Source organism: Herpailurus yagouaroundi, unplaced genomic scaffold (assembly GCF_014898765.1).
Source record: "Herpailurus yagouaroundi ecotype Mexico unplaced genomic scaffold, PumYag 100, whole genome shotgun sequence".
NCBI classification, from domain to species: Eukaryota; Metazoa; Chordata; class Mammalia; order Carnivora; family Felidae; genus Herpailurus; species Herpailurus yagouaroundi.
In genome coordinates this window covers 44501599-44528845 of record NW_024412391.1, presented here as the reverse complement: position 1 = coordinate 44528845, position 27247 = coordinate 44501599, and the positions used below count along the sequence as shown (strand labels likewise).

General features: G+C 41.4%; 1 protein-coding gene across 2 annotated transcripts in view; it reads right to left on the bottom strand.

The window, feature by feature from the left end:
• SKAP2 (src kinase associated phosphoprotein 2) overlaps window positions 1-27247 on the bottom strand; it is a 186035-nt gene that overhangs the window by 8089 nt on the left and 150699 nt on the right. For both annotated transcript variants that reach the window (XM_040472395.1, XM_040472396.1), the window contains exons 10-11: window positions 14888-14965; window positions 8724-8836 (exon numbers count right to left, since the gene is read on the bottom strand). In XM_040472395.1, the coding sequence (XP_040328329.1) occupies window positions 8724-8836; window positions 14888-14965 (191 nt within the window). The remainder of the gene's footprint in view (window positions 1-8723; window positions 8837-14887; window positions 14966-27247) is intronic.

Genomic DNA, 27247 nt, shown 5'->3' with positions numbered 1-27247 from the left:
TCCATTTTTAAAGCAGGAGAGATACAGGACAAGCAAAGGAGCTGATAGTAGGAATTCAATTCTTACAACAAATTTTAGTTCATATTCCGGAGCCAAGACTCATTTAATTCAAGTTTCTACACAGTCCACATTCACAATACCACACAGTAAAAACTGCTCTTCAGACTGATGAGTCAAAGATACTGGTAGGCAAAGAAAAGGTCAAATCATATTCGGTAGAAAGTGGCCTCGGTACCCAGTGTAGTTCACCGACCTGTACAAGACTCTGTTAAGTGTTCTCCAGCTTACCCACCTGTCTCTATTCCAACTGTCGCCTCTCTGGTTCAGACCTTCATCACCTCACCCTGGGTTACTGCATCAACTCTGCCTCTCTGTTCTTCCCAGAAACTGCCTTGGTCAGTTTCAAGAACTGCTGGGGAACTCACACCAGCTCCCCGGTGCGGTAACTGCCAACTCCTCAGCTCTGCTCCCTCCTGCCCTGCTGGCAACAGTCTCTCACTGCTCCGGTCCACACAGTCCAACCTTCCACCCATTCCTGCTTCTGCACGCGGTGCTCTCCTCCCCAGGGAACGTCTCCCCTTCCTCACCCAAATCCTAATCAGCAACCAACACCCAACTCAAGTTACCTAGCTGTCGTGACTTTTTCTCCAAATTATTTAATCCACGCTTACGTCTCTCATTCCAAGCTGAGCATTTATTCCTCATTTTATGTACTTTAGGTCTGTTCCTTCAACTAAAATAAAGTACAGACTCACTGAGATCACGGCAATATCTTACTTGATCTGTCTGCCCCACAATGTATAAAAGATGTTCAATAAATACGGACTGGATGATGCCACACTCATTTTGGATGATGCACCAGTCGACAGACAATCCTAGACATCTTCCTAAGAAGTGTGATTTCCAATAGGTCTATCTCTTCCTTTGTGTATGTTAGATATACTCGAAGAATTTTAGTAATGACTAAACAAACTTTTGTTCTGAAGTGCATTCAGCTTCTCAGTCTGAAGTATGTCGTTCCTACTTGTGGCTGGCTGCTGTCCACTCCGTTTTCCAATGAGCTGTACAGGAGACCTTATCTAAAGAGTTTAGATTCCACCTGTAGAAAGAAAGAGATCTGTCCCCCTGCTGAACTGGGACCAGGTAATTCCAGTTCTATGAAGAAACAAATTGAGTTGAATGTATTGTATGTATGGAAGAGGTTAAGGCAGAACCCTGTAAAGGCAGAAACAGTGTGGCAGGTGTAAAGGAAAATCTGGGTTTTGCGTCCTGATTATTCTTGTGACGATCTTCCCAGAATTTCCAGAGTCTCACCCCCTAGCTCTTTTACTAATTAGGTATGGAACCCTGGGCCATCCCCAAGTTTTTTAGGGATGATTTCTTGGGTTTATATTTATGGCACTCTCGGAGACTCCACAATAATCCAGTTATGTACTTAACATAAATCAAGAAGTCTAATGGTGACACATTTGGACCCTCACAGAACTGCCTTTATGAAATGTGTTGTCATATTTACTCTAAAATTTTTTGTTGAGGGTATTATCTGTCACTGTTGTACTTGTCATATAAAGTTGTTAAGGTCAGCTAATCAGTGAAGATTCTAGAAATTCTAGTGGAGATTTTTTTTTTTTTTTTTTTTTTTTTAAGTAGCCAGATCTGGGAAAAGCCAAGATCCCTCCTTTTTGATTAAAAGGGGTTATTAGCTCCTTGTCTCTCCCTTTTGTAGTCTGGCTGCTGAGAAGCTCCAGGCTGTGTTGTTAGTTCAAGTGCCCAAACTCCAGTCTTTTAAGGTCTCCACAGGGGTAGTCATTTCTTCCTTGGGTCTTTTATTTATTTTCCCCAATTACACTGAGCCTTGAGATTTCCTCACCTATAAAGCAAAGCACTAGCACTAAGGTTTCCTTAACTCTATGATTCTATCATTCTAAATTGTCTTAAGAAGGTCAGGATTATTTCCTATTTTTACCTGTATTTTCACAAACACAAATAAACATATATCTGCCATACTATTAGGTATCAGGGACATAAAAATACTTAAGACCCAGTGTCTGCCTCACCGAGTTCAGGGTGGAGAGAGAGAGAAATGGAAACTCCTAGTCCCCACTTAGAGGTAGCAGTGTAAAAAGAGAAAACTCCAGGGTCAGACCTGCACTGATTCCAGGAGAAGGTACTTTCTAGTTGGTGTCCTTGGGTGATTCACATAACAACCCTGCTGGGCATCAGTTTCCGGCTCTGGATAATTAACACACCGTTAACACCGTAGGGTTATCTTATGATGAGATGAGCGAAAGCATACCGAGTGCCTAGAACGGGTCCTTGTGGGTACGCAACAAATTCTTTTTGTTGTTGCCGTTCCCTCCCTCTCCCTTCCCACTAATGGGTATAGGAAAATGCCAGAGCAACGAAAAAAGTGTGTTGGAGTGCACTCCAAGGCAATCTGATTAGGAGCGGTTCTCTACCCTGCTCTTCCAAAGGGAATGTGGCCTGTAAAGGGATGAGGGGGGGAACATCTCAGAGGAGTGAATGCTGCTATATATATGTGAAGGGGGTTCCTGAGTTTTGGGGGTGGGGGAGAAGCAGCGCCTAAGAGATCATGGACTTTTCAATTTAGGATTTAAAAAAAAAAAAATTATCAACAAGGTGCTGTCTTTCAGGTCGTTTTGTTTTGCTTCTGACAGACCCCGGCTTATTCCTCGCAGGATTAAACGGCACAGGCCTTGCAGCCCATAGCAGCCCCTGCCGCTTCCGCCCACCCTGCATCTCGGACGCTGCCTGCCGGTTTTTCCTTGACCCCTCCGGCTTATTCTGAGCCTCCCAACCTACTTTCCAGAATCACCTCCCCGCTTTCATCTGTCAACATCTTCCTGAAACGCTCCTTCCATTTGAGGTCAGAGAACACAGGGAAGGACTTGAACGTGTTGTCCCCACCTAGATAACGAGAGGAGTCCCATGAGTGGAACCAGACTGTCTCCTGAGGGACGGGCGGGTGTGAGCAGAGCAGGTCTACCTGGCCTCACTGTGTACCCGCAACACTCCCGTATCGACAGCACGGAAACTAAATGCCACCAGACCCAAAGAGACACGGTCACAATACAGCTACTCCTCCTCCTTCCCCAAAGGCTGGAAGACATAACCACGTTTTGGGAGCTAGCTGAGCATCAACAACGTTATGTCCTACATTGAGATGTCCTAGTTATTCTTCAGCAGTTGGTTATGCTATTTGTGGCACGCGGGGGCAGATGGTCACGGAGGGAAAGTGAAGACACCTGAAAAGTAACTCTGCCAGCGGAGCTCGGGAGGCCTTTCATGTTATTTCCTTTTTCCGGTAGGTTTGAAAGCCAGAAAAATCCTGGTCATGGAATCTTTACGTTTTTACAATGAGAAGCAGACGGTCAGTGACAGTCACAATTCACCAACCGCTGGAAAAAACTCACAGATATAATGGGAGACAATGCTCGACCCTCCAACCAATATATACTAAAAAAAGAAAAAAAAAAAAAAAAAAGCGTCCCTACCGTACATTAGGGAACACTGTCAACCTACATTTCCTGGTTTGCACTTAATACAAAATTTCTTAAGACGCTGCAATGCTCAAGTCACATGTGTCCTAGACTAGATAAAATATCCCAGGACTCTTCACCCCCTTGTTTTTCTGTTAACACCAGACAAAGTAGCGTGCTCCTTTCCTGCCGAAGCATAGCTCTGCTGTCGTTAAGTCTCTAAAAATAATTTATTGCTTTAAAAGTAAGAATAGGAATGTGGTTAGCCATTTACCGATGAGCACAGATTGAAAGATAAACTAATAGACGATGTAAATCCAGAACAGCAAGTAGAATCATATAACCAAAGAGGTATGCAGGGCAAGGGAATACGCCTATAGCCATATAACCTGGATCCTGCTATTAAAATCCTAACATCTCGCAAACATAGTTCTGGGTAAATACTATTAACTAGGATATTATGTCCTTGTTTAAGGTGGTAATAAACGTGACGTGTAACCTAGTAATGGAATCTGGCATGAGTTTAAACAACCTGATTCCTTTTTTAAAAAACTAAAAAGATTTTTTTTTTTTTTTTTTACTTCAAATATGATTTCCCCCCCATCAAATGAATCAGAAATTGGGCCGTGAGTTTTAGAATTAATTCATTAGCAACGTAGTGGTCAACAAAATTACAAACCCCATTTTCATCTGTCCCTGTAAATGTGCCCCATTGTTTTTAGGGGAGAATAAAAAGATTTCTAAATCTCCGCTGAACTACTGATGTACGTAACAGGGGTTTCTTCTAATACACAAACAACAGCAGTGACCCTACGTGGAAAGAACTATAAGCAAAAAGTCACTGGCTCTCCTTTTTAGGTAAGCAGTACTTAAGTTTAGTATTAGTGAGCTTCAAAGGTTAAAACTTAGAAAATGCCAGACACTTTGAAAGAGAGGCGAACTCAGCCAGGGGTCACATGCATGACAGCTGCTAATTGAAAAATGTTAAAAAGGGAAGGGGGGGCAGGCCAGGTGATCTGCTTACCCTTTTTTATTGCAACACTTGATTTTCACTAGAGAAAAAAATTTAAGTCTAAGACTCGTATAACTCTCAAAAAAGACGCCTGAAATACATAAATCACCCCCAGGCTGACTGAGCACAGCTGACACCCTATCAAGGCTTCCTTGCAAAAACAGAGAAAGAAGACTGAATTTTAAAACGAAACTATATTCCTACAGTGAATTTTAACGAAGACGCCCAATGGTCACACCAGTTCAGTCTGTTTCTGTCATTACATTTACAAAATTAAAACACTCTTCATTACAATGCACACCATTTTTAGTCCTTGATTTATCCAAATTGTATTTAAGAATGCATCTTTTCTTAAACTGTCTTGTGTTTCCTTTTTTTTTTAAAGAGTATTGAACTGACAACCTTCTGGAAGGTAAGTCAGATCAGTGACAATTATATATTGCGAAATACAGATCAGTTAATTTTGAAAAGCAAGGCGTATTTCTTTCAAATCTTGCAAATGGCATTATTTATTAGAAAAATTGTGGCATTAATTTCTTCACAAGGTACACATTTTTTTTATGCCTCTACAAATATTGCATTGAGACTCCTTAAAAAGGTATGTATACGATGTTTACATTCAATTCTGAATGATTAAAAATTTTATGATTAATGCTAATACTTTATTGACATGACATAGGAAAGTAATAATCCATAGCTAGATCTCAAGCTGAATTTATGACATCATTTTGATTGTGCACATTAGCTGCAATTACCTGCACCACTCATTCTGAGCCACTAGATGGTGTAAAAAATAAATTAAAATGGTAAAATTTCATTCTATAGCCACAAAACCTAATATAACTCTGAGAAACATGAAACACATTTCTAGACCTACAACAATGCTGGTGATTTCTATGCTAAGTGTACTTTAAAAAAAATCTCTCTCTCCACCTGGATCTAGAAACAAGTCCTTCTGAGGAATTCTTCATCATATATATATAACAATATATAGATCTACTTTAATCTAGAAACAAGTCCTTTTGAGCAATTTTTCACTCTCTTCTAAGAGCCTGAGTTCTGAATTTACAGTAGTCTTTTTTTTTAATTTTTTTCTACATTTTACTTATTTTTGAGAGAGAGAGAGAGAGACAGAAACAGAGCACAAGTGGGGAAGAGGCAGAGAGAGAGGGAGACACGGAATCCGAAGCAGGCTCCAGGCTCCAAGCTGTCAGCACAGAGCCCGACGTGGGGCTCAAACTCACGAACTGTGAGATCATGACCTGAGCCGAAGTCAGACGCTCAACCGACTGAGCCACCCAGGCGCCCCTGAATTTACAGTAGTCTTAAACATTCAAATTGCTGTCATTCCCATGAAAATGAATTTATGATATTGCTTTATGGTCTATTTTGGCCAAAGTTTTGGTAAAAACTGGAAGACCAAGCCAATGAAAAATTATTAGAGTCTCCAAAGATTCCTCTTTGAAACTTCCCCCCAAATCGCTAAGTGCAAGTCTTCACAAACATATACTGACTCCCAAAGCAATTTGAAAACCAATAGCCAAGATGTCCACTAACGGCCCCAAATTTGTCCAAATTCCATCCGGGGAGAGCTAAGTGTCCTTTCTTTTCACCCTCACCAAGATTTACCTGGTTGATTCTACCAGCTCCACAGTGGGATAAATACTGGCATTAAATCATTCCGCCAATAGCGATAATGCGCTGGCGAACAATGTCTAGCCTCTTTCCAAAACCAAAATGAGCTCTAGGAGGCCTCTCGTGAAATCATGCTGCCCATGGAACTTCACGCCTTGTGAAGGGCTGAGAGAGGAATTATTTTTGGTAGGCACATGCCCAAATAATAGCATTTAGAAATTTTATTTTATTTTTTTTCAACGTTTATTTATTTTTGGGACAGAGAGAGACAGAGCATGAAGGGGGGAGGGGCAGAGAGAGAGAGGGAGTCACAGAATCGGAAGCAGGCTCCAGGCTCTGAGCCATCAGCCCAGAGCCTGACGCGGGGCTCGAACTCACGGACCGCGAGATCGTGACCTGGCTGAAGTCGGATGCTTAACCGACTGCGCCACCCAGGTGCCCCGCATTTAGAAATTTTAGATGGCGGTATACTCTTCCTTTGAGCCGGACCACCGCTAACCTTAGCTCTATGACCAGGCTTCACACATAAAATTACAATCTCCACAAAACAGGTTTGGGAGAACAGAAAGTGCCTTCCCTGGGATCCCAGAAGTGTGACATACACCTATGACGCTACCTTTACTTTCATAATAACAGAAAGTAATTTTCGGAGGCAATGGGAATGCTACTCGTTTGACAGCCTGCCCCGGAGGTCGCTACTCTGAGGTTTTCAGCCACAAAGACAGCATGAGACATAAAGAAGGCTTTAAGGGCAGAATCACATGGCTTTTAGAAGTTTCGCATTTTACCATAATAATATAATGACTCCATGCCGTTTATCCCTATAATTTGGAATTCCAAGTAGAAGCCAATCAACCTTTTATTTTATATGCAACTGCAGCTCAGCTGGCGAAAGAAACTGCGAGCTAAGTACGTTCGGGGAATAATTCCAAGAGACTTTCTTGAACTGAAATGAATCACTTCGGTTTCTATGTTAAGTAATTAACTCAAAAAAAAAAAAAAGTGTTATCTTAATTCGGGACAATGAAATGCTCAATAATCTCGTAATGCTTCATCCAAGAGTTGGTTATCTATAGCTTCTAAGAACTAAACCTGTATTTCTTTAAAAAACAAAAAACAAACGTACTAAGGAACAGAGGACGAAGGAAGACGAGAAGTCTTAGCTTTGGGCACCTCAACTAGCAACGGTCATGGCTACTTATATTTACTCGTTAAATATCTTCCCCCAGTGACCTGCAAGTGCTTCGGTAGTATTCCTTTTGGATTCCTGGTGCTTAGCACAGGCCCTCGCACCTTGTGGATGCTTTACGACAGTTTCAAATTACACACGAGGGAGGCAAGAAGGAAGGAAGACGCACGAGAGAAAAGTAGACAGCCTTGGTCTGGGGGTCAAGGCGCCTGGTTAAGTCCTGGTTCTGGCCAGGGATAAGGGACAAGTCCCTTATCTGTAAAACCAAGAATAAGTGGATGATCATCATGCAGATTCCTCATTCAAATGTTCTATGATTTCCTAGCCTATGATTTTATCCACCAGCCATCTTTTGTTACGTTCAATAAGCGACCTTATTTCCGAATCTCTTCTGTATCTAGCAAGCCATATTATCTTTCGGGAAAGTACAAGATATTTCTCTAATCAAGAAACCACATCAAACCTCTAGACTTAGGATTTATAGAACATCTCCCTACTTACATTTAACTAGTTTTCATACATCATTTGTCTCTAGAATAGCTTCATAAAGTAGACTGAGCAAGTTTTTTAATCCCTGTATTACAGCAGGGCAGGTTAAATATGAAAATTAAGGCAGCTCACACACGTCACCACTATAAGAAACATGACTTTTAGATCTAAGGACAGAAAGATTTTGAGTCATCCAGTATCTTAAGAGGCAGAGACACTGATTTGAGTCATCCAGTATCTTAAGAGGCAGAGAGAGAGATTTTATATATATGTGTGTGTGTGTGTGTGTGTGTGTGTGTGTGTGTGTGTGTGTGTGTGGAGAGAGAGAGAGAGAGAGAGAGAGAGAGGTGAGTTCATAGCAACAGACTCTGTCATTACGTTTACAAATACAACTATGTTAAATTGTTAAAAATTACCTAAACCTATCTGAATAGAAAAAACATCGCTTTTAAATTGTCGGAACACCAATGTATTTACATAAAGATGAAAAAGTCCTACTATAAACAGTGTTTCCAGTAGTGAATGGCAGACAAAATCAGAATAAGCACACAGAAGAATAAAAAGGAAGAGGAAAGAAAAACATAATAAATAACCTAATACCTCACAATGTTAACTTTCACATAAGTATATTGTTTCTGGAGAAGGCAGGGTATGGATGTGAGCCAAAGGCTGAAGTGATAGGTAAACACACTGCTAAGTTGAATCCTGTTATCTGATTGTGTTTAAAATTTGATTATATTTCACTTGACAAAATAATTAATTATTGTGAACTCCCAATTGTTAACAAGGACCTAGAGGAATTCCAATTGGCATTTTTCCCCAGTGTTGTAAACCCAGATGCAGAAGAATCTAGCTTTGTATTCACCCTTTACGGTTGTCAGCTGGGGTGTCTCCTTACCTTGCTAAGAATGTAAATCACATCACCACGTTTAAATGACAACTCATCAGAAAGAGCTCCTGTGCAGTCCCACAAACCCTGGTAAAAATTAGCATAATCGGTGCTTTTATCTCCTAGGAAGAAGAGAGAGAAAACATGAGTTAGAGCTTTCATGTAACGGGTCCTTGCTTAAACGTGAACCAATAGAGACTAAAGGGCCTCTCACCACCAAAACAATCTAAAAAAATTCCGTCCTGATTCAAAGAACATTTGATTACCCTTACATACAAATCCCACTTCTTCTAATTATATAATTATTAGACCTTCTTTTAAAAAAAGATCTCATTTTGAACGTCTCTTTTCTCTCTCCCCCTTTCTTGTTTTATCCAGAGCCTGTGATTGCCATGTGCTCTCATCAAGCCAGCACCTAAAAGTTCCTTCCCATTTATTTTTTACAATGGACCTAAACCCACTCGCAACATGTTTTGAAGGTGAATCAGCCACACCACATGATGAGCAAGTATCCATGACACGTGATAAACACGCCGTGAAACAACCACCTTACAGAATTTCTAAAAATTACAAAAGAATAAAAAAAAGAGAGAGAGAGAGAAAGGGAGGGAGGGAGAGAAAATTTGGGGACACTTCATAAACAATAATAAAGAATAATAAAGGAGTCAGTAGGGCATAGAAATAACTCAAACTCGGCAACGATTTTTTTTTTTTTTTTAATTCTAAAACCTACAGCTGGTTAGAGGAAGAGGGTAAAGTGGAAATAACACAGAGGGTAATTCCAGCTCTTATCTTTGGGGACTTTTGTACCGAAAGCCTCTCCCAAAAGTTATTTCTAACACATTTTAGCAACTTTGAAATTGCCAAAGCTGAAGCTGCATTTTTCAAGATTTCTGTCAGCCCTAGTTTAGGACATTACGCTCTGAATAAACATGCAACATACACTGCAGTTACCAGCTCATCCTTCTAACGGCATAAGCACAATGGATGTGATGTGCTCAAACTGCCATACAGACCATTAACTGATTGATTATTTAGCGCTCTCCGCTCTGTAATACCACAATAAACCGGGTAATAAATGCTTTGTCACTTATACAATGTGGGTCTCTTGAAACACAGCACAGAGTTAAATACACTGGATGCTTTTGTTACACTGAGAACTGTTTCCTGTTTTTAATTTCATGATAATTGAGTTTTGATGAGTTAACGCAAAAAGAATGCAAGCGATATCAATAAGATGTCCGTGTATTCACTAACCAGGCAGAACGTATACGTGTTGACAACTTCCATCATTGGAATGTCAGCTCTGAATTCTGAGGGGATAGCTGTGGGGACGCATGCTGCGTCAGGCCTGTCATCCTAGTTTTGTTATATGGCTCTCAAACAGCAGGCTTCTTGGCAATTCCAACACAACTCCTCACGTGAGCGGGTCTTCTGGGTATTCGTCTTATATCGCGTGGTTTGTGATTTACACAAAGTGCTAAGTTTGTTAGAAGTCTTCAAACTTCTAATATCCGAAACTTTTTTTTTTTTTTGAGCCAAAGAGAAAATCTGAGGAGCGTGGAGTGTGACAATTTAGGAAGATGATACTTCTCGATTAAGCTTGAAGAAAATAAACAGTGGCTAGAATATGCCACCTTGCAAAATCCTATTCAAGTTTTTTCTCCTGTTTTCTAAAAATTCCCGGGGGCGGGGGGGGGGGGGGTGGGAGGGGGAAAGGAGGGAGAGAAAACGGGAGGAGGCGTGAAAGGAAGGAGGGAGGAAGGGAGGGGAACAGAGAGAGACAGACCCCGTACTGACCTCTCCACGCCAGCATTTGAGCACTCGTCACCGACACCAGCAGGCATGTATACAAGCCCGGGGATCCAACCAAGAACTAACAATGCTCGTGGCTACCCTTCATTACATTTCCCCCCACAAAGCAATTTATTAAGTAAATTCCATGAATGGACACTAGAGGGCACTCCGGCTGGACAGATCACTCCAAACATTGTCAATTTTTTCTTTTAGAAAGAATTACTTAATAATAAAGTGACTGATTTCCTTTAAAAACCACTTATTTAGACAAATAGAGATTTGGAAGTTGAGACATTCTAGTCCGATTAAATCAACTGCTAACTGGGTCAAATGTTGCGCCCCAAGCAGTCCGTCAGTGTCAGTTTAAAAGTCAAGGAATTAGAGCAAAGAGAGGATGACATCATTTCACATGCAAGGCCCTCCCCCACAGTCGCCGGCCAGGAGGTAAGAGGATGTAAATAGCTGGCTTCCCCGGCCCAGGCTCCTGTGTGTTCCCAATGCTGCTCAGCCTGAGGCTTGATCCAAAAAGGTTAAAGAAACAAAACTTGGGCTAAAGCGAGGGAAGTTTTGGCTGAGCTCGAGTGTCCCAGCGCGTCCCCAGCTGCCCAGCCTGCTGCCGGCTCCTCCTTTTTCAGATATTCTCACGACGGTTTTTCATTCAATAGATTTTCAAGAGGTGGCGGAAGAAAGAAGGCAAAGAAAAGTATATGGTGATTTCTAACACATAATCCTTATCACTTTGGGGTCTCTCTTCCCCTCGATGCGCTTGGTGAAACTCCCATTAACACTAATGGGAGTTACAGGAGCACATGAGGGGAAGGGAGACCCCCACCGTGTGCAAGATGCATTTCTCCCTAGATGTGCATCATGAGCATTTCATTAAATCTCACTGCTGTAAAGAGGCAACAGAGCTAGCTACTTGGCAATACTGGGAAAAAGATGCATTTTCTACTGTGTTTTCGATAATCTTGATGATGATGTTACCCAAAGACCAGCCTCATTTCTGTGTCCCATATGTGAGCTCTGTTAAAGAATAATAAGTTGTTTATGTCACATGGCTATACACACATACAATTTACTATTCTATCTGTTTCAGAATGCAATAGTAGGTATAAAGCAGAAGAACCACAACTAACGAGAAGGCCTGGTGATAAAAATGTATTAGCCTTAGTCTCCTCAGGAAAGTAACGTTAAAATTCTTGGTATGAATTTTATTAAAAAAAAAATTTTTTTTAATGTTTTATTTACTTTTGAGAGACAGAAACAGAGACAGAGTGCGAGTAGGGGAGGGGCAGAGAGAGAGGGAGACACAGAATCCGAAGCAGGCTCCGGGCTTTGAGCTGTCAGCACAGAGCCTGATGTGGGGCTCGAACCCGTGAACTGTGAGATCATGACCTGAGCCAAAGTCGGGCACTCAATCAACTGAGCCACCCAGGTGCCCCGGTATGAATTTCAGATATAAAAATGAGGAATTGCTTTATTCCTTTGAGAGCAGTGAGCTTCTCTGGTTTACTTTTCACTATTTTAAGTTTTGAAATTTTAAGTATGGCTAACCATCCTCAAAAAATTACGCACGGGTCTAGCCTCAGAAGCACAGTGAGTTCACAAGAGTTAGCACTGTTCACCTATACACCGAAAAATAATCCGTGTAAAATACGTTTTTAAAAAACAAAAATGTAATGCCACAGATCATCCCACATTCTGAATACAAGTAAGTCTCTTTAGTTGTTATCACTGCATGGATTAATCTTCCCGCATCATGATCTATGTTTTCAAAATGACAAAAAACCTCACCTCATTATGTTTCCTGTCCTGAGAGGCATGAATGGTTAAAAAGAGAAGGTAAAGACAGAAAAAAACAACCATTCTAAATTAGCCAGCCTCTGAAGGATTCAAACAATATACTTGTCTTGCTTTTTCCCACATTCAAAAACAGATCGTTGGGCAATAACAGAATCATTAGGAAAAATAGGCTAAACATTGGAGATACTTACAAGAACAAAAAAGGATTTTAAAAATACGATGGCAGTGGCTGAAACATACAATATGTAAGATAATGAAAAATCTCTTCTTGAGCAGTCATTTAAAAACGATTTCAGAAAGATAAGCAAATTCTACAGTGTTCAAAAAAATCAGGGGCGCCTGTTGGTTAAGCCTCCGACTTCGGCTCAGGTCACGATTGCGTCATTCGTGAGTTCGAGCCCCGCTTCGGGCTCTGTGCTGACAGCTCGGAGCCTGGAGCCTGCTTCTGATTCTGTGTCTCCCTCTCTCTCTCTGCTTCTCCTTTGCTTGTGCTCTGTCTCCCTCTCTCTCTCAGAAATAAATAAACATTAAACATTTTTGAAAAAAAATCAAATGGAGTCATTTTGTACGTATATATAAACATGCAAGACGTGCAAGCTTGAACATAAAAGAACTTATAAGAAATACAGGATTATGTTGTTTATGTATTTCGCTTTAGTCTGAATTTTTTTCTCCTTTTTTAAGTAAAATCGCTCAATGTGAAAAATATATAACATTCTTGAGTAAGGTTAGAAGTTCACGTCATGTGATGCTCGGCAAGATAGTAATACCCTTGTCAACCCACTGCCCTGCACAGCAAACAAACTTCTAGTGTTACATCTTTGACAGCCCAACGAGAGCAAAGGTCACTGCTATGCAAAAGCATTAAAACTGTTGCTTGAAAAGAATTTCATGTCACTAAAGATAAGAATTATTGCAGTGCTTTACAGCGATTGCACGGAAAGCTAGATCGACTTAGTGCATTCCTTTGAAGAAAAACTGACTTTTTTCTTCCTTCCCTCAAAAGGCAAACATTTGGGAGATGGGTACTTTAAAAGGGTTTTTGAAAAATACAACTGCTCTTAAGCCAGAACGCTTCTATTTGTGGAAGGGATACCTACATGTGTCTACTTGTACACCTGCACTGACAAAAGCAAAAACAAAAACAAAAACCCTTCGTGCTTTCGGCAGAAGCTTTTGATACACCCTAAAACACATATACTTAAATTACCACTGTGGATCATCCTCAAGGCTTCGCTCAGTCTTAGGATTTTATAGCTGCCTTTTACAGGACCAGAGTGCTAACATCTAATGACTTCGTCCTCACTTCCTTTCTGAAAAAAGCAAACCAAACCTTCTGCAGCAGCCCGCTCCTGCTTTCCTGTCCAGGTCCGGAAGTCAGGCCTCTGTTTCCTTTCCGCGTGTCATGGTAGGAAGGACTCGGGAAAGCTACTTCCTGAACACACACTTCCTGTCCACCCTGCCTCTGACAGCTGGCAAGAGTGATGTATGAATGTATCAGAGAAGGGAAGGTGACCCTCAACTACAGCTCTGTGCAGGACACGGGATGATATGGCAGACCTTGCCCCAGCTGACATGTGGCTACGAGGAGGTGTAAAAGTCCTGATAAGAAGGCATCCCCTCTCTTCTTTCCGTGTAAAATAATTGCTGGTTTATCAAAGCTAACCTCATGCTTGCCCTCCAGATATGGTTTATCTCCTGCTATTTGGAAATAACAACCCGCAAAAAAAAAAAAAAAAAGTCGCCCATATCATGTGATCTTGTACACAGCATGTGTGGTTATTTTTCCCGGCTCAGTCATAATTAGTACTTGGGGCCATGTGCCAAGTGGAAATGGATAAGGGGAATATCCTTCCTAGCCTTCTAGGCCATCAGTGTCCTTTTCCAATTTTTAAACCGCTGTCACCGGACTCTGGCATTTCTTACCCAATTCATTTGCTTTCTGTGTTAATCATATGCAATGAAGATATGCATGGCCAACATTTAAACAGGCTGCAGATCAATTAGCGGTCTTAAGTTTATCTGATTTTTATCAAAGAAGACAGAGCTGCGGGTCGATTGTCAGAGCCTGTGTCAAGTTGACCTTTTCAGAGATGTCTACATTGCCAGTCCCCTGGGCAACTTGTTGTCCCCTGTTGGTCTCTGAATGGCAGAAGTCTGTTCTGCTCAAGCACAAAGTATACACAGATGTCTATATTACATTCTTATAGGTTTGACAGCAACTGCATGTTGTATCTATAAACTGTCCTTTAGCAGTGACACTTCCTCAATGATGATAAGCTAATTTATGCAACTAAATCTCCTTTGTGCAGAAATGAAAGCTAATTGAGTCATTACAAAGTAATTCAGGAAGGAATACCTTGTATAAATTGGCTTACTTTATAAATCCTTCTCAAGTGGTTTTCATGCATCCTAAATGGGACTAAGCAGCTTATCCGCCCTAAGATACCCAGATCGAAGCAGCCAACTTCGGGGGAGTTGGGTAAACCCTCTTTAGAGCTGTAAGAGAAGTGACGAAAGGGAAAGTGAACAAAACCAAAAGAAGCTTCCCAAGAAGCTTCACGATTCAGTACCTGTGGCGGGGAGAGCACTGTCCTGACTCGTCTTCCTTTGATCCTCCACGTTTGCGGGAGCACTATCCTCTTCCTCTTCTGTAAGCAAACAACAGAAATGGCACGCTGAAGGGTTTCCTCAGAAATAACAAGACAGTACTCACCCCATTTTACGAGCAAAACTGAAAGTTCACGACGCATAAATATTCCTCCTCAAAGAATGAAACCGCTCAACATTCACATTCCTTTGTCAATAATCTGAAGCTGAACAAACCAACCTCTAGCTAGTTGCACATAGCAACCTTACCAGTTGGCTTGATAAAATTTAAGATACGTGCTGATGCCTCACATATTTTGTTTCGCATACCGGAAAGTCCTCTGGAACACTCTTAAATCCAGATCAGCCCTGAAATCCAGTAAAGTAACACCCAGCCCTATATGGACAGACCACATTATACCGAGGCAGGATAAAACCACGGTCCCTAAACCATCAGTAGAACACGGGGAAAATGTGTGATATAGAATACAGTTAACCTGTAAGTCATTTATTGAGTATCAGACCCTTCATGTTTTCTCCCTTGATCTTCATGGGAGAATACCAAACGGATCCTCCCCCTTCAGGACAATTCCCCCCAAATCATACTGTGGCTGTGGATCTACTATGTGTCATATACCATAGCAGATGCTAAGATTTCACAGATAGTTTTAAACCCTCATTTTACAGAGGAGTAAACTGAGGTTCAAAAAGCTAAAGACACTGCCACTGTTGATTATTCCAACTCAGGCCTGTGATCATAATGTCCATGTGCTTTATCCTGCATATATTCTGGGCCTTACCTTTGTTATTCCCACCCTTTCCTATCACATTCATTCCCCCGCTTACAGGAAGAAAGAGGAGAAGACTAAATGAGAAGAGTTCTAAACAGAGTCAATAGACTTTAATTATTTTACATTAAAGAAACATTTATTATATGACCACTTTCCTCACCTAAGGATTTATATACACTTTAGAGATATTTAAGGCGGGATGTATGAACAAAATGGCATGCCCAAGAAAAACTGTGTTCAAAAGAATCATAATTTCAAGAAAAATAAAAAACATTAAAGCAAAGTATGCAAAATAGGTAAACACAGCCATTATGGCTATTAAATAATCCACTGAGTATTAACTACCTGTAAGAGACAGCTTCTACCAGGGAGGCAAAGAGAGTAGGAAACTTCTGCCCTCAGGAAGCTGAGAGCCTACAGGGCACAGAAGACAGTAGTACCTGAAGGAAAATGGGATGAGGGACATAAAACCTGACGCGTGAGACACAAGGAACTGAAGGAACACAGACTAGAAACCACCCAAGTGGGGAATACCACGAAGGCTCTGAGGGATGGAGAAAATTTGAATGGAGAGAGATGGGGAGGAGGAAATTTCTAGACAGAGGGAGAGTCATAAGCAAAACAACAAAGCTCAGTACTATCCATTTGGCTAAAGAACACAGTAGTCAAAAGGGAAGAACAGGATGGGAGAGAAGGCTAGTAGTTTGGGCCAGCTGTTGAAGGGCCATGAACATTGGCTATGGACTTTAGACCTTGATTTGGTAGGCAGTAAGAGCCCCCGAAGACTTTTGAGCAGAGAAAGGGCAGAACTAACACTATGCTTGTGGAATGGTCATCTGGTCCCATTGTCCCAGAGAGCCTGAAGGAGGGCATGGGGGGAGAGAGACCACGTAGAGTCTGGCTAAAGGGGAAGGAAGTCCTAACTGAAGGACAGAGGAAATGCAAGGAGCCGGTTATGAGAGGAAAAGGAACTAGAATCGATAAGCTTTGTGCCTGCCTGGATGCGGAGGGCTAAGGGAAGAAGAGCAACCAAGGATGACACAAGTTGTGAGCTTAGTTGGCAGAGAAATGGGAACACACCATTCCTAAGAAAAGAATAGCCAAGATAAGCTATTTTTGCCAAGGGAACACGGGAGCCGCGTGAGAGATTGAAGGTACTGGTGGGGCAACCCAAAGGAAACGTCCAGGGGCAACTGGAAGGCTTCGCAAGTTTGCATCTACAGGGGAGTAGATGCAAAGTTAGGAGGCTCATGCAAATGTTCAAGTGGTGACTCAGAAAATTCACCATTTAACTCAGGCTTGAGGGTTACTGTACTTCTAAAACAAACCTACAACTGCTTTGAATTTCTGCAACTCAACTCAAACAAAATAAGGAGAGGTCCAAAAGAAGGGAACAGCTGGAAATATTTGGCACTTTATACACATTAAGTTGACCGCAGTGTCGGCAATTTAATGTGAGTCAGTCAGAGAGCAGTTAATACATGGAAGAACTAAGAAAAAAAAATCAAATACCAAATCCTGTCTCTTTTCTCTTCAACAACAGTTATCTTACTTATGCCAAACCTCAAGGCCTCCTGATTGTAAATGGTTTATTAGGGTGTTTTCATACACAAGTTTTACAGACATTTGGCCCAATCGGCTTATTTTATAGATGGTTAATTTTTTCAAAGGAGAAGGAGGAAACTTTACTTATTTGTCATACTTTCTCTTTCCTCAGTGCTCCCTCTCCTCCAAGCTGGTCACAAATCAGACAGTTGAGTAAAGTCAAAAGTCGTGAAGGGCTCTTGACCTCAAGTCAAAAGCCTTAAGCACAACAATATAGGAAGCACTTCTTTCTTAAGAAGACATTATGGGAGGGGCGCCTGGGTGGCTCAGTCCTTTGAGTGTCCCACTTGGGCTCAGGTCATGATCTCGCTCGAGCCCCACGTTGGGCTCTGTGCTGACAGCTCAGAGCCTGGAGCCTGCTTCAGGTTCTGTGTCTCCCTCTCTCTCTGCCCCTTCCCTGCTCATTCTCTGTCTCTGTCTCTCAAAATAAATAAACGTTAAAAAAAAGATTTAAGAAGACATCATGGGATACAGACTTACCACCCAAAGTTAGGGTCAAGCTATCACAGAAACTAATTACAGAAATTAAATGGAAAATTCTGCTCTTGGCAAAGTAAACAATGAACTTAGAATAGTTTATTACTGTGACTGTATTATTTTATTAAAATTTAAGTGCTATAAATGTGCACAATGTATTCTTAAATTATCAGAATAGTGCTATTAAAATATTTACTTAAGTATCAATATTTACTGAGAAGTATCCAAATTCAATGTGAGATGCTGCACAAGTAGTATTTTAGAGGAGGACATACTCATTTTAAAAAACTTCCTTTCTCCATTTTGAACCGAGTAATGATATTTTTAGGTCAAAGCTTCTGCATTTCATACATCAGTTTTCCTTAACGATGTTCAAACAACTCATTTTATCTTGGGCTAACAATACAAACAGCTTCCATACAAAAGAAAACAAAATAAAATTTGGGGTGTGTGTGTGTGTGTGTGTGTGTGTGTGTGTGTGTTTTAATCTTAGGGAGAGAAACTCAGACTGAAATCTTGAACAGAATCTGATACAGAGGAGATGTTCAATAAATATGTAGTGAACAAACAGATTCAAAATCATGAAAATAAATCCTACTATGCTCATTTAGTAACAGAGAAAAACTCTCCACACCACTCAAAAACTATATAAGGACAAATGAAAATTCTAGGCAATAATTACCTCCTCAATATATTAGAAATATATACACATGTTGTTTTATTTAGGTTTATTATTAAACATATTTTATTTTGGTGTTGAGTCACAAATGTCATTATACAATACTAATTAATACCTCAAATAGCCAATGTTTGTGGGGTTAATATATTCCATTCAACATTTTAATAACAGTAAACAAAAACAGCTCAGCTATGCGGTAAAATCCATCAAACCACACAGATGGTTATAAGGTTTTCATTATGTGGTTTCCATAGCAATCATATTGCAAATCTGGAAGCTTCTTGCAAATAAGCAGCTTGTATTTACATGCCTCTCAGCTGCAGCACAAAACTCTGCAACATGTGACGCTATTATTCCAATCACACATTGTTAGCAGAATCATCAGAAGATTTTGTTGATCAGACAAGATGAAAATAACAGTAAACTCACCGCAGAAGATAATTCAAACACAGTTGTACATTCACTAAACTAATCAGCGAGTATCAGACATGTTCTGGTAGTCACCAGAAGGTTTTAACATGATAGCCCGGTCAAAAATATGGACGTTCCAGGAGCAGTCAGAACCCAAAAGCCTGAACTCCATTCTCGCTCCCCTTTTCAGCAGATACTTGGTCTTCCGTCCGAGTTGAGCAGAGAAAGGGAGAAGAGCAGAGAACGGGGTCCTCCCAAATCTTTTTAGGATGACTACCATTTGCCTGCGTGGGAGAAGTCAAGACCTTTTTTTGTCCCCTGCTAGATTAATCAATTTAATTTACAAATTGATCCAGTTCCATAACAGATGGATTATTACCCTAATAAGAATCACGAATCTGTCTAGCTATGCAGTTTGTACAAAATGGCTATTTCTTCCTTACTAACGTTCTTTGTTTTAAGGACAAAACAACCAAAAGAGAAAAGCTATAAGCAAATGACAAAGACAGCTGGCATTGCTTGAAAAAGGCTGAGGACAATTGGTCGGCACCAAAATAGGGTGTGTGGTGTTCACATCAGGGCTGAAAACTGATCTTATCACATCTTCCGGAGAGGGGAGGACAACATCAGAAAACCTCCGACTCACACACAATGATTACCTTTCTCACTAAGCATCTTCAGAAAACGGCTCTGCTGAACCACAATGTATTTTCAAGACCTAAAACACAGAATCAAAAGCTATGCTCTGAAATAAAGATTGGGTGTAGATTTCTACCTGCCCTGGCTTCATTTGATTACAAAACTATACATTTGTCTCAAGAAAAGTTAACATTTATTGCTTGAACGTTCATGCTGTATGCATTTATATCCCTTCTGTAACTAAATCCTCGTAACCGTTGTGTGAGGTGATAACAGGTATTTTTACCATCATGTTATGGACGCAGAAATGGAATTCACAAAGCTTGAGTAACCTGTCCGAGTTCACACGTGCAATTAGAGCAGGGATTGAAACTGCAGCAAATGCCAGTTCTTTTCACCTTCTATTCAGCTCATAGATGGTTTTCTAAAATTTCATGTGCATACCAGCTGTCTGTTGGACCCGGAAAACATTTCCACATGAGTGCGCAGATTCTGCTCTACCATAGCATTGTATGCGAAGGACACCTTTATTTATTTATTTTTTCAATGTTTACTTTTGAGGGGGAGAAAGAGAGAGAGAGAGGGAGAGAGAAAGAGAGACAGCCAGACAGAGAGGGAGAGAGAGGACCCTAAGCAGGCTCTACACTATAAGCACAGAGCCCAATGCAGGGCTCGAACTCCTAAACCGTGAGATCATGACCTCAGCCAAAGTCTCAGGCACCCCGTGAGGACATCTTAAGGTAAGCAATCCTTGCAAGCGAGGATTTATTTTTTTTTTTATTATTTTTTTTTAATGTTTGTTTATTTTTGAGATAGAGAGAGACAGAGCATGAACGGGGGAGGGTCAGAGAGAGGGAGACACAGAATCTGAAACAGGCTCTGGGCTCTGAGCTGTCAGCACAGAGCCCGATGCGGGGATCAAACTCACGGACCCCAAGATCATGATCTGAGCCGAAGTCGGACGCTTAACCGACCGAGCCACCCAGGCGCCCCGCAAGCAAGGATTTAGAAACAGAATTTCAAGCTGGGATGCCCCCAACCCACATCTCCTTTCCGTGCTCCCAGCCCTCCTTCCCCACCTCTGATGTGCACACCCTCAAGTGCCCTGAAGCCAGCACGTGCCACTTTGTACGCTGGAAAGGTCTCTAGCGGGACTCATTATTGCAAAAATATGTCAACTATTTTATTATGAAATAACGTTTCATAATTTGTTTCTAGGCCAGCCAGCTTTTCTTTCTTCACTGGATTTCCAGAAGGGAAACATGGTCAAATGCAGACAGCACATGGCAAGTCTTTTTGCGAACCAAGACGTTTGCCTCCGTTCCAGAGCAACAAACTATCCCGCACATTTCTCCAAGGGTTCTGGCTCCAGGGCATTGCAAGCAATATGTCCCTGGCTGGGAGAAGATGGGACAGATGTAACAAGGGGAATGAAGACACCTGGCTAGCTCCAGCACTACAGTGTGAAAGAGGGAGAGCGCAGGAGGTTCACACAAACGGCACCTGAGCCCCTCTTTGCTCTCCGGACCCGGGGCGAAGCTCGGAAGCTGGCAGTAGGTAAAAGCAGAAAAGCAGGGGTCAGAGGGCTACGGGCAAGGGAACTCAAACCAAGACAAGGAGGAAAAGTGAGTTCCCTAGGGGCCTATCCTGGTAAGTTAAAATATGACACTTCTGTAGGATTTTTCTATCTAATAGACTGACATATATTTTACAGACTGGCATAGATCTCATACACTTTTTTAAAGACAGAAACGTGTCCCTTTCAGTATTATATGAACTTCAAGATGAACAGAAAGATAAAGATGGCTGAAATGGCGTATTTAGAGTCATGTTTACTCTCCTGGAAATTAGGCAAACTGGGGCCTACCGTTAAAGTTCTAGTTACTCGGGTGCCTGGGTGGCTCAGTCGGTTAAGCATTTGACTCAGTTTCGGCTCAGGTCACGATCTCATGGTTGTGGGATGGAGCCCTGCGTCGGGCTCTGTGCTGAGCACGCAGCCTGCTTAAGATTCTCTCCCTCTGCCCCACCTCTGCTCATTCTCTCTTTCTCTGTCTCTCTCTCTCAAAAAAAAAAAAAATAAATAAATAATAATAATAATAATAAAATGTCAACAAAAAGTTCTAGTTACTCCTGTGACCTCGAGACTGAAATTCTCATCTCAGGAAAGTACAAAGAATAATGTCTACCCTTCAGCACTCTGAACAGGATTGGGGCAGGGTAATGACACGATCGGATTTCCAGGGGGGAAAAAATACCCAATTAGCCTGCAGTATCAGGGTCATTATCTTAGAAACTAGGTGTTTTGCAACCGCTTATGAATTTGGCAACCAAGAAGGTTAATATGATATAAAAGGCAACAAAATAAGCAGTAGTTATTCAATCATACCATCTAATTTTCAACCTTGACATTTTATTCTCATAGGGTTTGATAGTTGCCCCTCAAAAGCAAACATAAGCGCCCTAAGATCATAGTACATCTCTGCAGTATATTAAAGCTAATCATTTATACACAAACCTGAAAATGCAAAAATAATAAATTTTCACAGACATTAAGCTTGCCAGCATCAAGGCTGGGATCTTGAGGACAACCTCAAATTCAAACAAGAATTTCATTTGAATCTGGACAAAATCTTAGGGAAAGAAACCTTAGCTATAATCTAGTTCAGCTTCCTTCTTTCATTAATGGGGTCCTGAATGACTGACTGGGCCAAGGTCACGAAACTTGTGCTCTGCTCTTCTCTCCCTGCACTGCCTTCTATGCAACGTGTACTGCGGACATTTCTGGAAAAGTCTCTGCTGCTCCAGAGGTCCTTCTCTCTTCAGGAGCAGTCTCACACAGACTTGATCACCCACAGGCAACTATGGTAAGCAAAGTATGTCGGTTAAAAATAAGGTCTGAACGGGCCAGATCCTGTCAGTCAGAAGGGACTGTGAGTCAGGAGAAGGCTTTACTCCCAAGGAGTACCAGGCACAAGGGAACAACGAAACGTGGCTCTTCCCTGTCCCGGGGCATATTCTACTTACGCATCCCATGACAGAAAATTCTCCTAACCATTCCGTAAAGCTCAAACTCGTAGCTTTTTAATTAACATCTATCATAAGTTCTGCAATATTAAAATTCTTTTAACCCAAGAAGTCAAATTAAATTGTTTCTCAGGTACAGTAACCTCGATCTGGCTGTGGACTTCTGGTACAGTTATAGTTTGCCACTAATAATAGTTCTGGTTTTTAATTTATTTTTTATTATTATTATTATTTTTAGTTTATTTATTTTTGAGACAGAGAGAGACAGAGGATGAACGGGGGAGGGGCAGAGAGAGAGGGAGACAGAATCGGAAGCAGGCTCCAGGCTCTGAGCCATCAGCCCAGAGCCTGACGCAGGGCTCGAACTCACAGACCGTGAGATCGTGACCTGAGCTGAAGTCGGACGTTTAACCGACTGAGCCACCCAGGCACCCCTGGTTTTTAATTTAGATTAACCATTTTTTATTATTCTTGCCACAAAAGCAGTATCTGTTCATTGCTGGCAGTCAGACAATAGGAATAAGCAAGCGTGTGTGTGTGTGTGTGTGTGTGTGTGTGTGTGTGTGTGTGTGTATTTTTTAAATCATCCAAGACTGATCCGTAACCACTATTAACATCTTCTCCTAGACCACCTCTACTCAGTTTCTGAGTAATAAGAATATCCAAATATATACGTACTTCATTATTAGGAAATACATACATTATTTCATATGAAATATATACGTATATATAAGAATCATCCATTCCTTCCAAATGTATTTGTATTTTATTATAAACTATTCTGAGTTCCTTTTTAGAAAGTAAAATGTTTCCTCTCAACGTAGATTGTGGTTTAAATTTTATTCCGTAAAAAATACCGTCTAATGATAAACAGGGTGGTGTTGAGATCATTTCATGGTAACTTGGCTGCTTTATATGGATCTACAACTGTCTACTATAACCTTAGAAAAAAGCAGACGGAACCAGAACTCAGCTGTTAGAGGCGTTGGCTCTGTTTCCTGTTTGCTTAAGCAAACACACTCATCCTCTTCTCGTGAGGTGCACCTTCACCTCATTTTCAAGAGCCTGGGAAAGAAAGAGCACAGGAACATAAGGGGAACCATCACCCATTGGACTGATCGGTTCCACATCCCTTCTAACAGCAGTGGTTTCGAGACCCTTTTGGGAGGTGGAGAGTCTATGAGGTCAAAACTATCTTCGTAATAAAATGAAGACGTTTGCCTTGTTCGCTGTGTTAACATTTGCACTGATGCTGCGGAGCATGATGGGTAAACGGCAGACACCTCAGCATACATCAAGGCAATGGCACCAAGCTGTCACTGTCTCTTCGCTGCTTTGCACTAGCATTAAAAACAAACAAGCCAGTTTCACCGAAGACTGTCCGCGGGGAAGCAGTACAAATTATTATTTTCATGTAATATCAACCCTGAGAACACGTCCATTTAATATTCTGTGTGACAAAATCAGAAGAATGCATGAAGCACTCGTGCTGCATTTCTAGATGTGCAAAAGATTGAGTGGCAAGCTGAATGAGCTTTTTTTCACGGGACACCATTTTTACTTGAATGAATGAGTGACAGACAAACTGCGGTTACTCAGACTTGGGAATCTGGCAGATATTTTCTCAAACATGAACTAAGTGAGCTTGTTATTTCAAAGAAAACAACTGACAGCTATTGCCACGATAAAATTTAAGCTTTCAAGCAAAAATTAGCATTTTAGAAACTTAGATCTGCCACCGTGAGCTTGACCGCTCCCCAGTATTGAAAGACTTTTCTAATGAGATTGGTGGTGATATTAATGAATCCTACAGGTTTTAACTGTATCATCATTTCACCAATATTTGGAAGTTCTGCATAATGCAGTGAACCAATACTTTCCAAATGACCAATGCATGATGTTACAAAACACGCCTGGGAAGAGATCCAGTCAAAGTATAAGACAGACCCGTGAATTTTAAAGTAACAAAGTACGGAAAGTTCATTGATACGGTTTTGGATTCCACCTTGCAACTAACCTTTAACTTGTCCAGTTTGGGTACAGTTATCAAAGAAGAACATATAGCTCCTACGACTATTAAAACCCTTGCCTTTTCCTACTATATACCTGTGTGAGGCTGGGTTTCTCCATATGCTAACTAGACTTAAACCAAACAACATATCTCAACACAGTGAATGCGGAAGCAGATTTGAGAGTCTACATGTATTCTTTTAAATTAGACATTCAAGAGATCTGCCAAAATGTACACCGTGCCACTCCTTTCACTGATAGTTTGGGAAACTATAGCTATTCTTTCCTAAAAAATATCTTATGTTCACTGGCAATAGGTTTATCATTGAGATTTTTAAACTCACTGATAAATATTTTTAATATTTCTCAGTTTTAATTTCCAATATAGTAAATACGGAGAGGTGGAACCCACATAAATCAAGCGTTTTGGGGTCCTCAATACTTTTTAAATTTTTTTTTTCAACGTTTGTTTATTTTTGGGACAGAGAGAGACAGATAATGAACGGGGGAGGGGCAGAGAGAGAGGGAGACACAGAATCGGAAGCAGGCTCCAGGCTCTGAGCCATCAGCCCAGAGCCTGACGCGGGGCTCGAACTCACGGACCGCGAGATCGTGACCTGGCTGAAGTCGGACGCTTAACCGACTGCGCCACCCAGGCGCCCCAGATACTTTTTAAAATTGTAAAGGGCTCCTGAGACCAGAAAGTTTGGGAATCACTGCCCTATGTTTTCTTTTCTTTTTTACGTGTTTGCTTAAATTCCAGTTAACATACCATGTGATATTAGTTTCGGGTGTACAATATAGTGATTCAATACTTCCATACTACACGTGGTGCTCATCATAACAAGTGCACTCCTTAATCCCCACCACCTATTTAACCAATCCCCCACCCCACCTTCTGGTAACCATCTGTTTGTTCTCTATAGCGAAGCGTCTGTTTTTTGGGTTGCCCCCCCCCCCCCCCCGCCGTTTTCCGTTTACTCATTTGTTTTGTTTCTTAAATTCCACCTATGAGTGAAATCATATGGTATTTGTCTTTCTCTGACTGACTTATTTCACTTAGCATTATACTCTCTAGTTTCATCTATGTCATTTTAGTTAAATATCTAAACGTTGTTGATCCACAACATGAGAAAAACTGATAGCCTGGTAACCCAGAACACTATCGGATAATTATTTTATATTCCCAAAGCACACAATCTCAGGACTGAATCTCATTACACTGTTGACTCATACTGAGCTGTTGACCAAAATCCCTAGGTGTTCTTCCCATTTGCAGTGAAGCCAAGTCTTTCCTTTCTTGTACTTGTGCAACAAGATTTTTGGAGCAAGTGTGATCCCCTATTATATTTCATCTTGTTAGATTTGATCCATGACTTCAGTCTGTTGAGAGCATGGCCTGTATATCTTCATCTAGGCATCGACGAATACAATGGAATGACAATATTGAGAATTAAGCTCTAAGGCATTCACAAAATAAATTAACCAGCACCCTTTGGGCACAGCTGTATAGTCAGTTATCCAACGGTCTTTACACCCATAAAAATTTCACGACAGTCTTGGCCAAATGCCTCACTTACTTAAGTCTAGTGATATGTCTGTCATTTCCCTGAATACATGCTGGGTTCTGGTAGTCATTATTTCATCTTCTAGATAGCACAGAAGACTCTCGTTGATGCCTTAGAGTCCACTTGAAAGTTCCTAAACTTTGCAGTGGTTTGCAGAATCCATCCAGAGTGGATAATGTGGCGCTCCTCCCAGAAGCCCTCTTCAGGCCTGACGCAGCCGTCCTCCAGTTGCTGGGACTCACAGCTGTGTCCCCCACTAGGAACTGTCCTCAGCTACAGGGAGCTGCCTCACTCAAGATTACACCCCTCCCAGAGCCAGTGACGAGCTGATGTAGGAACATAAAGACACGCCCCCTTCGCCTCAACAACAACCTTGAAGAAGCATCCCAGACCCAGAGCTCCCCAAGAGTTTGGCTGAGGCCTCAGTCACAGCTGCGTCGTAGACCAGTTTCTCCCGCCCGATTCTGCCTTCCTTGCTTTCACACGACGGTATCTCCCAAGACCGCTCGCCAGTAAGTCTTGTACATACAACTGTCTCAGAGTCTGTTTCAGGAAACCCAACTTCGGATACTGCAACCTTCTACCCGTTTTGAAGAGCCCACCATTTAATTGCTAGACTCCATACTTCTGGCGTCTCTCTCTTCCTGCACGTTTCCTTTAAAATCAGTGACAGTAATTCAATGATTTCATTTGCAAGTTGTCTTCTGATGTACACTTAAGGAAACCAGAGGCAAACTTAACTCCTATTCATGTTTGAGACATGGCTCAAATGTCCCCCAATTAGAGTGTTTTCCCCAAACCCCTCCAGGCAGCTGGGCGCTCCCCCTTGGTGATCTCCCAGCTCAGTACAGGCCTCCATTTGATCACTGCTCTCATAAAGCACTACAAACATTTGTCTACTCGTCTCCTTTTCCTCCGACTGTGAACTCTCCAATCCTTCTCCTCTGTGAACTCTCCAACCAGGCCTAACAGAGGGGCTGGGACAAAAAATATCTTCCATGAACGTTTGATGAATGAAAATCAAATGGATTTTGGTCAGCTGGGTATTCTATTAGAATCTCTTTGCCCGTCCTGGGCTTTTGTTACCTCCTACCAATCTTATCAGGAGGATAATTCTTGACAGAAAAGGAACAAATAAAA